The following is a 14,648-nucleotide window of genomic DNA, read 5'->3' as shown; positions in this document are numbered from 1 at the left end:
AATAACCAGGGTTTTTAAAAATGTAGTTGTGCTCTGAGCTGACAACACACTATGCTTTAGTGTCTTCCAAGATATTAAAAGCTTCATTCTGACTCTCCCACTTAATAAGTATGTCAAATAGACATACATGGCTGATGTCTCCTAAAGATTCTGCTCAATGAAAATCCAGCAATAGGAAGACATAAGAATTCAAAACATGACTAATCATTACAAATTTATAACCACCTTTACTCATATACTTTCTTAAGTGCTGAACTGCTAAAGATGTATCTGCTAATATGCATATATCTACCATTCAAAACTTCTGAAAGGTAAATATATAAGAATTCACACTCAGAAAATATTCTGAATGATAACTGTTGGGAAAAAAATCTAAGGGGTTAGCAACTATTTGAACTATTAATTTTACTATTCATACCTACATTCTTCACAGAATCTAGGTATGAATAGTACCTTATTTATTATTATTATTATTATTATATAGTACCTTATTTATTTATTTTTAAATATTTCATTTATTTATTCAAGAGAGGGAGCACAGGTGAGATAGTGAGAGCAGAGGCAGAGGGAGAGGGAGAAACAGATTCTCTCTGCTGAGCAGGGAGCCCCAATGCAGGGCTCAATCCTAGGATTCCAGGATCATGATCTGAGCCAAAGGCAGAAGCTTAACTGACTGAGCCACCCAGGCATCCCTCTCATGGTGCCTTTAGAAAACCCAGTGAGGAAAACATATTTCATGTGGCTAACCTACATGAACATGGTTTCCAAATAATGCCATTTGTGGTAACTTAATTTCTTTGGTCTCCTCTTTGGTTACTTCAGTAGAAATAAATTGTACAACATACTTCCCATAGGTAACACCATCACAATAATAGGTCTGCTAAAATACAGCTCAATAATTTTAGTTTTCATAATAATTAGGTAAGACAGTCTATTCCAGAAAATCAATGGACAGGAACATAGGTCTCTCTTTTTATTTCCTTTACCTCCATCGTGGATGGGAATTATAAAGGGCCATTCCTAGAAAATGCTGTGAAGGAGTTTCATTTTGTTTTTAGCACCTTGTATCTTTTTGTTGTTGCTGTTGTTGTTGTTGCTGTTGTTGTTGAACACCTATATTTTCCATTTTTATATCTTTTTTCAGATATAGTTATTCAAGTTTCCTTCATTAAAACAGTTGAAACAAGTTGGAAACAAGCAGCCCAGCCCAGAAAGCCTCTTGGTCCCTGCAGACATCAAATCTCTCCCTCCCTGAGACTCATGCAAAGACCTGGCTATCAAAATCCATTTGGCTCCCTCAGGCGGTGCCAGCAGGGGTCAATGAAAAAATCCAGCAAGATTAGATAAACCTAGTTGACCAAAATAACAATGGAAAGGCACTGAAAAATAAACTGCCATTGGAATCATGGCCCACAAAAGTAGCCATTCTTAATTAAATCCATGACTGCCTACAATAATGAAAAAACTTAAATGGACCTTGGGTCTCCTAATCTAACAGATGAAATGTCCAGGATACAATAAAAGATCACTTGCCATACCAAAAATCAAGAAAAATCTCAAATTAAATGAGAAAGACAATCAACAGATGTTAATGTTGCGATGAGTCAGATGGTTCAAATATCTGACTTGGATTTTTAACAGCCATCATATAACTGTTACAATAATCAATTAATTACAAACTCTTTTGGAACATATGAAAAAATAGAAATTTTCAGCAAAGAAATAAAAGTTATAAAAAGAATTAAATGGAAAATACAGAACTGAAAAATACAACAGAAATAATAATAATAATAATAATAATAATAATAAGTTGATGGATGAACTCAAAAAGAAGACTGAAGAGGACAGAGGACAGATCCATTTAAGCCACCCAGTCTGAACAACAGAGAGAAAATAGGGTATTTTAGAAATGAACAGAAACTTCAGGTGTCTGTAGGGCAAGGACAAAAGATCCAACATTCATATCACTGGCATCTCAGAAAGAGATGAGAAAAATAGTGGCCAAATACTCAAATTTGGTAAAAACAGACACACCCACAAATTATGGAGTGGAGAAAACTCCTAACAGGTAAAAGCCATAGAAATACACTCCCATCCACATTATAACTGAACTTCTGAAAATGAAAGAGAAAGAAAATATCTGAAGGTAATGAGAGAAAAACAAGTATTTTAAAACATTTAAACACCAATTTGAAAAACAGATTTCTCACTTGAAACCATGGAGTTCAGAAAGAAGTGGCAAAGCATTTTTTTTCCCAAATGATAAAGGAAAAGAAATGTCAACTGCACATTCTCTCTGTATTTAGAAAAACTATTTTTTAGGAATGAAGAGAAAAATGAAGGCATTCTTGTACAATAAAAAATTAAAAGAATTTGTCCTGGAGCACCTGGGTGGCTCAGTGGTTAAGTTTCTGCCTTTGGCTCAGGTCATGATCCTATCCTGGAGTCCTGGGATCAAGTCCTGCATCAGGCTTTCCATAGGGAGCCTGCTTCTCCCTTTGCCTATGTCTCTATCTCTCTCTGTGTGTCTCTCATGAATAAGTACATAAAATCTTAAAAAAAAAAAAGAGAAAGAAAAGAATTTGTCTTGAGCAGACCTATCCTTAAAAGCTGTCTTCAGGAAGATCTGACAGAAAGAAAATTAAAAGACAACAACAACAAAAAGCACATAAGGAAAGAAGGAACAAGGAAAAGAGCAGAAGCCCAGATATACAATCTTTTTACTTATGAGTTTCACAGGTTAATTTGATGATTGAAAAAGAAATAGAATAGTAGAATAGGGATCCCCGGGTGGCGCAGTGGTTTGGCGCCTGCCTTTGGCCCAGGGCGCGATCCTGGAGACCCGGGATCGAATCCCACGTCAGGCTCCCGGTGCATGGAGCCTGCTTCTCCCTCTGCCTGTGTCTCTGCCTATCTCTCTCTCTCTCTGTGTGTGTGACTATCATAAATAAATAAAAATTTAAAAAAAAAAAAAAAGAAAAAGAAATAGAATAGTAGAATAACCCGATACTTAAAAAAATGAAATGTAGAAGTGTGGAAGGTAAAAGGACCTAAACAGAAGTGAGGTATCCATGTTTAAAGTGGTAAAATGTTGATGCCAGTAAACCATGATAAGTCACATATATATGTTGTAATACCTAGAGCAACCACTGTGATAACTATGCAAACAAGTATACTCCAAACCACTATAAAGAAATTTTTTTCAAATCATGTTTCTGATGAGGGATTAATACCCAGAACAAGGAAAGAATGCCTACAAGTCAACAATGACAAAAATCAATCAACCCAAGTAAAAAATGGGCAAAGGATTTGAAAACACATTTCTCCAAAGAATATACACAAATGGCCAAAAAGCACATGAAAATATGATCAGCATCACTAATCATTAGGGAAATGAAAAACAAAACAACGAGATATAATTCCATATCCATTAGGTTGTCCATTATAAAACAAACAAAATGGAAAATAATATGTGTTTGTGATGATGTAGAAGGATTGGAACTATTGTGCATTGTTGGTGGGGCTCAATAGCAAAAACAAACAATCCAATTAGAAATGGGCAGAGGCACTGAACAGACATTTTCCCACAGAAGACATACAAATGGCCAACAGGTACATGAAAAGATGTTCAACATCACTAAGCATTAGGGAAATGCAAATCAAAACCACAACAACTTATCATCTCACACCTGTTAGAATGACAATCATCAAAAATACAAGCGATAACAACTGTTGGTGAAAATTTGGAAAAAAAGGAAACCCTTGTGCACTGTTGATAGGGATGTAAATCGGCACAGCCACTATAGAAAACAGTATGGAGGTTCCTCAAAAAATTGATCATGGAACCTCTATGTGATCCAGTAATCCTACTCCTGGCTATATAGCAAAAGGAAATGAAAAACGTATTTCAAAGAGGTATCTTTGAGATATGCTATATTCATTGCAGCACTATTCACAAGAAGCAAAATATGAAAATAACCTAAGTGTTTATCAATGGCTGAATGAAGAAGTGGTATGTGTGTGTGTACACATACACATACACATACACACAAACACACACACAAATACAAACACAATTGGGTATTATGTGGCTACAAGAAGTAAGAAAATCCTTTTTGTGACAACATAGATGGAACTTGAGGGCTAAGTCAAACAAGTCAGAGAGAAAGACCAATACTGTTTGATATCACTTATAGGTGGAGTCTAAAGTAGCCAAACTTATAAAAACTTATAGATTACCAGGGGCTGTGGGGTGAGAGAGGTGGGGAGATGTTGGTCCAAGAGTGTAAACTTCCAATTATAAGATGAATACATCCTGAAGATCTAATGTATAGATTATTATTATAGTTAATAATACTGTATTGTATACTTGAAAGTTGCTAAAAGAGTAGATCTGAAGTGTTTTCACCATAAAAAAGAAACAGTAATTATGTGATGTGATGGAAGCATTAGCTAACACTATGGTGATAATCATTTTGCAATATGCAAAGGTCAAATCAAAATGTTGTACATCTTAAGTTTACACAGTGTTACATATCATTTTTTTCTCAACAAAGTTAGAAAGAAAAAACAAAAAATACAATAAATAAAGTAAAATGATACAGCTACTATGGAAAATAGTATGGTGTTTCCTCAAAAACTAAACATGAAATTGCCATATGATCCAACAATTCCACTTCTGGTATATAACCAAAATATTTGAAAGCAAGGACTCAAACAGATATTAATATACCCATGTTCACAGCAGCATTATTCACAATAGCCAAAAGGAGAAGACAAGGAAGACAACTCAACTGTCCGTTGACAGATGAATGAATAAACAAAATAATATTTATATGATGGAATATTATTCAGCTTTGTTAAATCCTGATACATGCTCATTGATGGATGAACCTGGAAGACATTATGCTAAGTGAAATAAGCCAGACACAAAATGACAAATATTTCATGATTTCACTTAAGTGAAGTTCCTAAAGTAAGCAAATTCATACAGAATGAAAGCAAAGTAGTAGTTACCAGAGCTAGGAATGGGGAATTACTATTTAAGGGGTACTCAGTTTCAGTTTAGGATGATGAAAAAGTTCTGGAGATGACAGTGACGATGGTGCACAACAGTGTGAATGTACTTAATGCCACTAACTGTATACACATAAAAATAGTTTGTTTTATGTTATGTGTATTATACTGCAATAAAAAACATTAAAATCAAATCAACACAGACTCCCCCAAACTGTTCAAGTAACCTACAGAAAGGTAAGAAATGAGAAACAGAAAAAAAAGCATCAGAGGAAACAAACAGAAAACAAATAATGAAGTAGTCATCTTACACACTAACATTTCAATAATTACCTTAAATATAAATGGCCTAATTACATGAATTAAAAGATAGAGATTGGCATGAAATAAAACATGACTCCAAAATATGATGTTTATAAGAAAATCACTTCAAATTCAGCAGGAAAAAAAATACCATGCAAACAACAATTTTAAGAAAGCAGGTGTGACTGTATTGATAACAGATAAACCAGTCATTAAAACAAGAACTATATCAAGAAAAAAAAGAGAGATATGACAGTGATACAAGAATTAGTTTGTGAGGAAGACAACGATACCAGTCCAAAAGATGTATACAAACAGAGCTCAAAATACATGAAGCAGAAAGTCATAGGGTTTCAAGGAGAAGTAGAAAAATCCACAATTTTAAGTAGGGACTTTAATATCTTCCTCTTAACAACTATATAACTACTAGATAGAAAATCGGCAAAGACACAGAAGATCTGAATAACACAATCAACAAACTTCAAGTGGCATATACAGAACACCACACCTAACAACAGCAGGGTACACATTTTTTTCCCCAAACACCCACTGAACCTTTACCAAGATAGATGAGTTCCTTGGCCACAAAACAAACCTCAACAAAAATAAAAGTATTGAAATCAAACATAATGTTTTCTCCAACCATATGGAATCTAACTTGAAATGAGTAACAGAAAGTTAACAAGAAAATTTCCAAATATGTGGATATTAAAACGCAGACTTCTAAGTAACCCATGAGTCAAAGAGCAATGAAAATGAAAACTCAAAATACATGGTATGCAGCTAAAGCCATGATGAGAAAGACATTTACAGCACTATAAACAAGGAAATAGATCAGATACAATTCAATCAAAGCCTTGAGTAGATATTTTACCAAAGAATGAATACAGATAGCAACAAGTGCATACACAAATATTCAACATCTTTGGTCAGAAAAGTGCAAATTAAGATAATATTATTCATAAAGAATGGCTAAAATAAGTGATAGTCACAACACTACATGCAATGAAGATGCAGAGAAACTGAATCACTCATATATGGCTAGTAGAAATGTGAAATGACATCAGGACTTTGGAAAAACAGTTTGACAGTTTCTTACAAAATTAATATGCAATTACAATATGATTCAGCAATTACACATTATTCCATAAAAAATAAAAACATGTTCACACAAAAACTCATAATATGTTTATAGCAGCTTTCTTCAGAATAGCCAAAACCTGGAAAAAGACCAGATGTCTTTCAAGGGGTGAAGAAACATTCACACAATGGAAAACTATTCTGCAATAAAAGGAATTAACATTAACACAAATAACAACTGGGATGAAACTCTAGGGAATTATATGAGTGATAAAAGCCAATCCTAAAAAAATACATATCATTTATAAATGATTGCACTTATGTAACAGTTTTGAATATCAAAGTTACTGAGACAGAGAACAGATTAATGCTTGGTCGGAGTTTAGGAATGGGTATGGGGATGAAAATGTAGAGCAGGAAAGTTCTGGAGAAAGTAGATGTACCTACAGAAGGGTCAAACCAGGGATCTCTGTGGTGATGGAGCTGCTCAGTATCTTCCCTGTGATGGTAGATACAGGAATCTAAATACATGTGATAAAATTGCATAAAACTCAATACATAGATATATACACCCCAAACCAATACAAATAAAATTGTGGAAGTCTTAAGCTTGGTAGATTTCATCAATGTCAATATCCTGGTTGTGGTATTATATTACAGTTTTTTGAAATGTTGCCATTGGAGGAAACGGGGTAAAATGGATGTGGTTTTCTCTTTGTATTATTTCTTAAAGCTGTGTGTGAATCTACAAATATCTCAATAAGGTTATCAATTAAAACACATTAAGCTTGGTTTTCAATCTAAGGTCCAATGAAAATCATAATATTCATGAGACAGAAAAGCATACAATTTGTATTTTCAATATACTATGTAATAACTTCATCATAAAGTCACAATATTTGTGATTTGCATTTTAACTTCTTTCTTGAATCATAGTCTTTATGGTGGTAAAGTACACATAACAAAATTATCATTTCAATGATTTTTCAGTGTGTAATTTATTGGTACTAAGCACATTTGCAATGTTATGTAACTATCACCACTATCCATTTCCAGAACATTTTCATCATTCCAAATGGGAATTCTGTAACTCCTATTCCTACATCTCCTCAGTCCCTAATAACACAATTCTACTATGGTCTCAATGAATTTGCCTATTTTAGATACCTTGGATAAGTGGAAACATATAGTATTTGCCCTCTTATGTCTGGCTTATTTCCCTTAGAATGATACTTTTTAAGGGTTATCTGTGCTATATAGCACATATCAAACTTTCAGCCCACCCCCTTTTAAAGATTTTATTTACTTATTCATGAGGCACAGAAAGAGAGGCAGAGACACAGGCAGAGGGAAAAGCAGGCTCCCTGTGATGAACCCGATGCAGGACTCGATCCCAGGACCCCAGATCATGACTTGAGCTGAAGGTAGATGCTCAACTACTGAGCCACCCAGGTGCCCCACTTTCAACCCCTTTTAAAGGCTGAATAATATTCCTATATATGCATAAACCACCTTTTTTCCCCCAGCCATCCACCTGTTCATGGACATGTGGGTTGTTTCCACCTTTAGGCTGTTGTGAATACTACTGCTATGAATGCTTGTGTACAAATATCCGTTTGATTTCTTGCTTTCAATTCTTTTTGGATATATACCTAGAATGGAATTGCTGTAGCATATGGTAATTCTGTGTTTAACTTTTAAGGAACATCTATATAATTTTCCATACTGGTTGTACCATTTAAATTCCCACCAGCAATATACAAGATTTCCATTTTCCTCACATCCTCACCAACACTTGTTAGATTATTTTTTTAAAAAATATAACAGCCAGTTTAATGGGTATTAAGTGGTATATCACTATGGTCTTAATTTGCATTTCCCTACTGTGGACAATAATTTTTTTTTTTTTGTGGACAATAATTTTTAAAAGAAAGCATGAAAAGAGCACAACCTGTTCTACTCTTTATGATTCGAAAAATAAATTACTTTGAATTTTTTTTTTAAGATCCTATTGGTTTTATTCAATTCATGAAGCCAATTAGCATTCTATCTAGCAAATAGAAAGGAGCTTCGAGGAGTTGGACAAAATGAAGTTGGTATTTGTAGGGAGAAGGAAATGAGAACAAGGAAATTATACCAGCAAAAGTGGATTGGTGTGTCAAGGTCAATTTCCCCCAGGGGATGGCAGGGATCTATAATGCAGATTATCTCACCAATGCTGACCTGGTGATTCCCGATTAACTGGTTAAAGATTCTATCTCTGGTAAAGACAAATCTGCAATTAAGTCTGGTGATGTGGGGCCTGGCACCATTTTGGGCCTATTGTCTTGTTTTCAACACTTCATTTAGAGGCCACAATAAAGGCTCTTGTCCATACATTCTCTCTCTCTGTCTCCTGACCTATCTTGGTGCTTGCCTGTAATACCTCCTTTCATGGCATGCCCCTTCCTCTTGGGTAACCTAAAAAACAAGCTATATTTTCAATGTCAGTCATCTCCCAATCTGTTGGCCTTACTAGAACTCAAGTTTTCTATTAATATGCTACATTTTAAAACAACCCTGAATGACAAGACACTTTAGAGTATCTTGTACTCTGAAGAGTGAACAAATAAAGAATAAAGAATGCATGAACAATGCACTTTTTTTTTTCTAATTGTTAAAAGTAAATAAGAGGCCAAAATGGAGTCATGTGTTAAACCCACTGAATCTTGTGGAACATATGTCCACATATGAGTCACACTCAAGGAAGATAACCTTATAAAATATATACAGAAAATTCAAGGTATCTACTGTTGTTGCCTTTGTTATTAACATACATACTGTTCGTTGTGAAAATACATTAAAAGTTTTTCAGTTTTCTCAATGACTTAATTTCAGCTCTCAGAAGAAGGGTTTATGTTTCCCTACAGAATTAACTAAAGCTCAATTTGCTGATCTCCTAGGCATATTTTCATTTTAAAATCCCATTAGTCAAAATAAATGCATCCTTAGTGCTTGTTTCACTCTATGAATTACTCAATATTTGGATGGGCAGTACACTGTGTCTAGTTCCAGTCTGTGTTCTTCCAGTATAGGTGGTCCTTGCTAACATGTCACTTAACCCTTTACAGGCCTCAGATGTCAGAGGTGAACAGAACAGGAGTTTAGGAATGGAGTAAATCCTCACTTTATCACTCATGCTCAAACTCCTAGTGTCAGAGTCCTTATCTGTCAAATGTGAAAATAATCCATCCACTATACCTTATACTCACCTCTGTCTGAGTCCAATTAGGAACAACAGAAGGCAAAGGTGCAGACAGACTGTCAGGGACTAATGCAGAGGTCTTGATGTCAGGGGATGATGGCTTAGTGGGCTGGTACGTTGGCAGATTTGAAGGAATGGTAATATTCTACACATATTGTCAAGACAGAGTCAATAGTCAATTCAATCGTTGGATTGAGTACCTGGCATGAACAAGAAGAGAGAGATTCCAAGGCTTGGGGCCACAGAAATGGGAATAATAGACTACCATTTACTTTGATGAAGAGGTTGGAAAAGTTTGGGGTGTCAGGGAAGCTCCAGTGTTATGTTTGGACATATTAAGCTTATAAAAGGTCTATTAGATATGCAAATCAGTATGATGGGTAACAGGCCTGATTTGTGTTTTAGAGAAATTCTTGGAGAGGAGTGAAACTGGCTACAGGGGCCAGAGGGAAGTTACTGGTGCAGTCTCAGCAAAATGAGTGAGGGCATGGACTAAAGTGGTGGTGGCAGGAAATGAATGGTGAGGGATCTACAGGAGTTGAACAGAATTTGATGCAATAAAAGAGATGCAGTGCTCATAAATGACGCCAGGATGTCTGACACAGGATGTTAGATAGCAGTTGAATATTGTGTGGGAAGGAGCAAATTTGGAAGGGGAAAGCTGAGTTAAAATATACAGCAATCACTAATCCAGGTCATTCAGCTACAATTTTACACAAAGTAAGGCCCAGCCATTAAGAAGGTCACTGGGAAGAACAGGTAACAAAGTGATTACAGTAAGAACAAAATGTTGTATGAGCAAAGACAGGTATACTACATAAGTATCTGAGAGCTAGCTAGGACAGAAATACCTATGGAATAGGGCACGAAGCAAATTGTTTCTATTTTTTTTTTTTAAACTGTAAGTATTATGCTGCCATGTAACGTATCTCGTATACTTCAGGCCATCTAAAAGCATTTAATGATTTAAGTAAAAATGACATTACCAGGATACCTGGGTGGCTCAGTTGATTAAGTGTCCTACTCTTGATTTTGGCTCAGGTCATGATCTCAGGTCTTGAGACTGAGCCCCTTGTTGGGCTCCCATGCTCAGCAGAGAGTCTGCTTGAGATTCTCTCCCTCGGCCCCTCCCTACCATGTATACTCTCTCTAAAATATAATAAATAAATAATTTAAAAAAGAATGACATTACTTCTTACCTTCTCAAATGGTTCCCAAATGGTTCCCAAAATAATTCAAATTATTTTACAAATGTTGTAACAGAATATTAGCGTTCATTCAGATTTCACATTTGTTTTCTTTTGGTAGCTGGGATAAATGGAAGGGGGAGATGAGGATAAGACCTAAGAACTTGTGCTTGCTTCTGTTCTCATGACTTCACTGAGTTCTATTTCTAAATATGCCATATTTTTAAGGCTTTAAAGTATGCAGGAAAGTATATATATTATAACATCATGAATTGGTCATGGGAATTATTCATGTTTTGAAGTCCTCTTGAGTTATATATAATTTTCTATTTAGAATTCTAAAAATCGTACCTTTTATTCATAATATCTGTATTTATTTATACATATATCTTACTAGCCTGAAAAGATATATATAAATAATTCCTTGAAATTAACATTAAATTGTGCAACTCAAATGTGTATGGCCTCTTTAATTGTTAAAGACAGCATTTTAAAAAACTTTTCCTTTAAACTCCAGTATCGTTAACATACAGTGTATACTATTAGTTTCAGGTGTACAATATAGTGACTCAACACTTCCATGCATCAGCTGGTGCTCATCTCAAGTTTCGCCCATCCTTCCACCAACCTCCTCTCTGGTAACCAACCATCAGTTTGTTCTCTAGAGTAAGAGTAAAGATAGTATTTTTTTTTTAGGAGAGGAATTTTTTTTTAGGAGAGGAATTATTGAGATATTGAGATAAAAAATGCATTCAGCAGTTGAGAATGAGCACTTTCAGGAAATGATCAAAGTTATTTGCTAGAATAAATTTTATTGCGGAAATGTCAAATTTGTTCATAAACCCAGCTTCCAGTGTTCTCTAATGTTGATGAGTAAAAATGCCATAAAATATTACAAAATTTGCTTCTAAGTAGCAAAATCTTGGTTTCCAGTATTAGGCCAACTTACTTATATCCTTTTTACAAGCCCATTTTTGAATGTATATTTGGAAAAATTACAAATTCAGGTCTTGTCCTGTTTAAATACACTAGTGACTAAGCAACCAGGGTACAGAAGCTCCTAGATCTTATTTTCCAAAGGTTACTTCTCCTTGCACTTGAAATAAAGAAGATCAAAAAAGGGAGAGAATTGTTGTGAGGATGACTTTCTTTTTTTTTTTTTCAGACTTTCAAATTTTGGCAATTTGAAGTTTGGCGACTGTCTGAAATAGTCAACATCACCATATTACAGAGGCAGGCAAAGCTCATTAGAAAGTAGATCTGATGGTAGAGAAGCTTTACCAGAGACAAACATCCTGAAAGCATAAGAGAACTACATTTATGGAGAATGGCTTCCAAATGACGTTAATCTTGACAGTTGTCATTGAAGTTGATAGGATGTGGTCACCTCTGATTGGAATTTCTCTGTTCATGATAACTGCATAAATGCCAGTGTTTATCCTTTTTTATTTCTCTGAATTTCATGACTTAGAGTCACATGTCTTAAACACAGGCAAGCTTCTAAATATATCACCATTTAGTCTTGCACAGACATGTGTGTAAATGCAAGCTTCCTACACTTGAATTGTTAATCTAAGTTTTCTGAGGAGAGACATGGTCTGATTCCTTTATAACTAATTTCAGTTCTTTCAGAGCTGATCACCATTATTGAGCCTACCCATTGAATTAAGATAAAATTGCATGATTCAACATAGAAAAATGTCAACTGTGAAAATGAGGGTGCTGAAATAACCAATCCTAATCTGGCAAGCCCCCAAGGCATCCCCCATAGCAACAGAGCTGATGGCATAGCAACAGCAGCTGCTTTGCCACAGAAAAATTAGAAGAAATATTCTTGGAAAAAAGCATAATCCATGTTAAAGTCAAATATGACATTTTCCTTCAATAAAAAAGTCTAGGAGAGTGCATGCTTTAAATGATACGATCCCTTAGCAGCTGCAAATGCTTCAGTGTCAAGTAAAAGCCACTTTGACTATAACACTCAAGGCCAAGTGCTCTGTAGCTAAAACTTCCTAGGCTGTTCTCTGCCAATTCCTAGACCATTTCCTTTTTATGTTACAGTGATCCTAACTTTTGTTATTGTTCTCACTAATTTGGTGCTTATTTCATGGCAGCTACTGTGGTAAATGTTTTATATGCATTATAGGAAGTGTCACCATTCTATGAGAGATGAGGAAACAGAGGCCCAGGTAATTTATTCAAAGTCACACTGCTGGTATAACTGGTGCTTTGGCCTAGACTGACACGCAGGCCAAGTTCTAACTTTCAGAAGCCTCACCCTATGCTATCTGGCTTTCATAGCTTGATAATATTATCTTTAATAAAATTGAAGTTATCACTTCCTTTTAGTACATGAATCCTAGACTCAAAACTTCAGGTGTTTTTTTCTTCCCCCAGCTGCCTCATCAAATATATATCAAACCATTTATTAAATCTTTATTTATTTATTTATTTATATTTATTTATTTATTCAGAGAGAGAGAGAGAGAGAGAGAGAGAGAGAGGCAGAGACACAGGCAGAGGGAGAAGCAGGCTCCATGCAGGGAGCCTGATGTGGGACTTGATCCCAGGTCTCCAGGATCACACCCTGGGCTGAAGGCGGCGCTAAACCACTGCGCCACTGGGGCTGCCCCATTTATTAAATCTTTATAAAATCTCTTAAGTCCAGTTCTTCCATTATTCCTTTCCAGTTAGAAGTGATTTCTCCTGCCTCTAAACATATCTATACGATGTTAATTCTTTTAAACCTTTACGGTGTAAAAAGAAATATTATATGTGACAGAGAGAAATAACAGAAATGATAAAGCAAAGCAGTGAAAAATATTAACATTTATCAAGGTAAATCTGGATAAAAGGTGTATGAGTGTTCTTTGTACTCTGTATTTTTATAACTTCTTTGTATTTAAATCTTATTTCCAATATTCTTCCTGAAAAATTATTTCCATTCCAATGCTACCGTCTTATATAACCCTATTTTATTCATTAAATAAACATTTTATTGAGTCACATTATATGCAAAACAAAGGGCTTAGAATCAAGCAAGAAAAAAATGCAAGGTGAATTTTTGACTTCAGTAGCTTTAAAATTTAATTGGTGACAATGGTCAGATATTACATTATTTCATCTTGTAGATGCTTACATTGTTAATTGTTATGGTAATCCTACAAATAATGTAACATTATATGATTTTATACAGGAGAAAACTGAAGCTCAAATGGCTTAGGGCCACAGACCAAGATTATATACTATCTACAAATGGGGGAGATCTGGAATTTAACCTAGATCTTGTCTGAAAACACGATCTATACTCTGTAATCCATTACATTTTAATGTAACTGTCCAAAAGGTAGGACTATGTGAATGAGACAAACAGAACATGCCAGGTGTTAGAGGGGAGAGAAATAATTTCTACCTGGATTAATGTCAGGGAATTTGCATGAAGGGAGAATCACTAAAGGATGGATAGGATTTAGGTGGGAGGAGCCTCAGGATGGCATGCCCACCAAAGCAAAGCCTGGGTCCATCTAGAAGGTAGTGAGAGCTATGAGGCTAGAGGACATGGTCTTCTATGGGGAGGCTGTGGCTAATTAACTAGGATAGAAGTGCGAGAATCCAGAGGCAAATGTTGGTGTGATTTATAATTCTGCCATATGGTGCTGAGAGCCCTTGGGGAAAGCAATTCATACCTCTGATCTTCAGTTCCCATATCTGCAAACTGGACATGATAACACAAACTTCACACATTTGGGGGAGATTCTATAATACAGTCCTAGATACTTAGTTGTTCTTATAAATATGTCTTTCATTCTGAGCTAAGG

General features: G+C 35.3%; 2 protein-coding genes across 42 annotated transcripts in view; one reads left to right on the top strand and one right to left on the bottom strand.

Annotated features, from left to right (window-relative positions):
- Positions 1-13,246, top strand: part of LOC140634995 (uncharacterized) — a 51,586-nt gene extending 38,340 nt beyond the window's left edge. For 14 of the 33 annotated variants that reach the window (XR_012032326.1, XR_012032347.1, XR_012032342.1 and 11 more), the window contains one exon: positions 1,145-3,031. Coding sequence is in view for 15 of the 33 variants with exons in the window: in XM_072828926.1 (XP_072685027.1) it covers positions 11,377-11,468; positions 11,996-12,088 (185 nt within the window). In the remaining 18 variants the exon portion in view is untranslated. Of the gene's footprint in view, positions 1-1,144; positions 3,032-11,376; positions 11,469-11,995 lie in introns of those variants that run through there. The other 19 variants (XM_072828918.1, XM_072828920.1, XM_072828919.1 and 16 more) reach the window with 13 other exon arrangements.
- Positions 1-14,648, bottom strand: part of DLGAP1 (DLG associated protein 1) — an 874,662-nt gene that overhangs the window by 596,712 nt on the left and 263,302 nt on the right. The window contains exon 1 of one of the 9 annotated variants that reach the window (XM_072828892.1): positions 9,651-9,843. The exons of the other annotated variants lie outside the window; for them this stretch is intronic. The gene's annotated coding sequence lies outside the window, so the exon portion shown is untranslated. Of the gene's footprint in view, positions 1-9,650; positions 9,844-14,648 lie in introns of those variants that run through there. 9 annotated transcript variants of the gene reach the window in all.

This window comes from Canis lupus, chromosome 6 (assembly GCF_048164855.1).
Source record: "Canis lupus baileyi chromosome 6, mCanLup2.hap1, whole genome shotgun sequence".
Lineage (NCBI taxonomy): Eukaryota > Metazoa > Chordata > Mammalia > Carnivora > Canidae > Canis > Canis lupus.
Note: the sequence above shows the minus strand (reverse complement) of the source record. Positions and strands in the feature narration are given on the sequence as shown.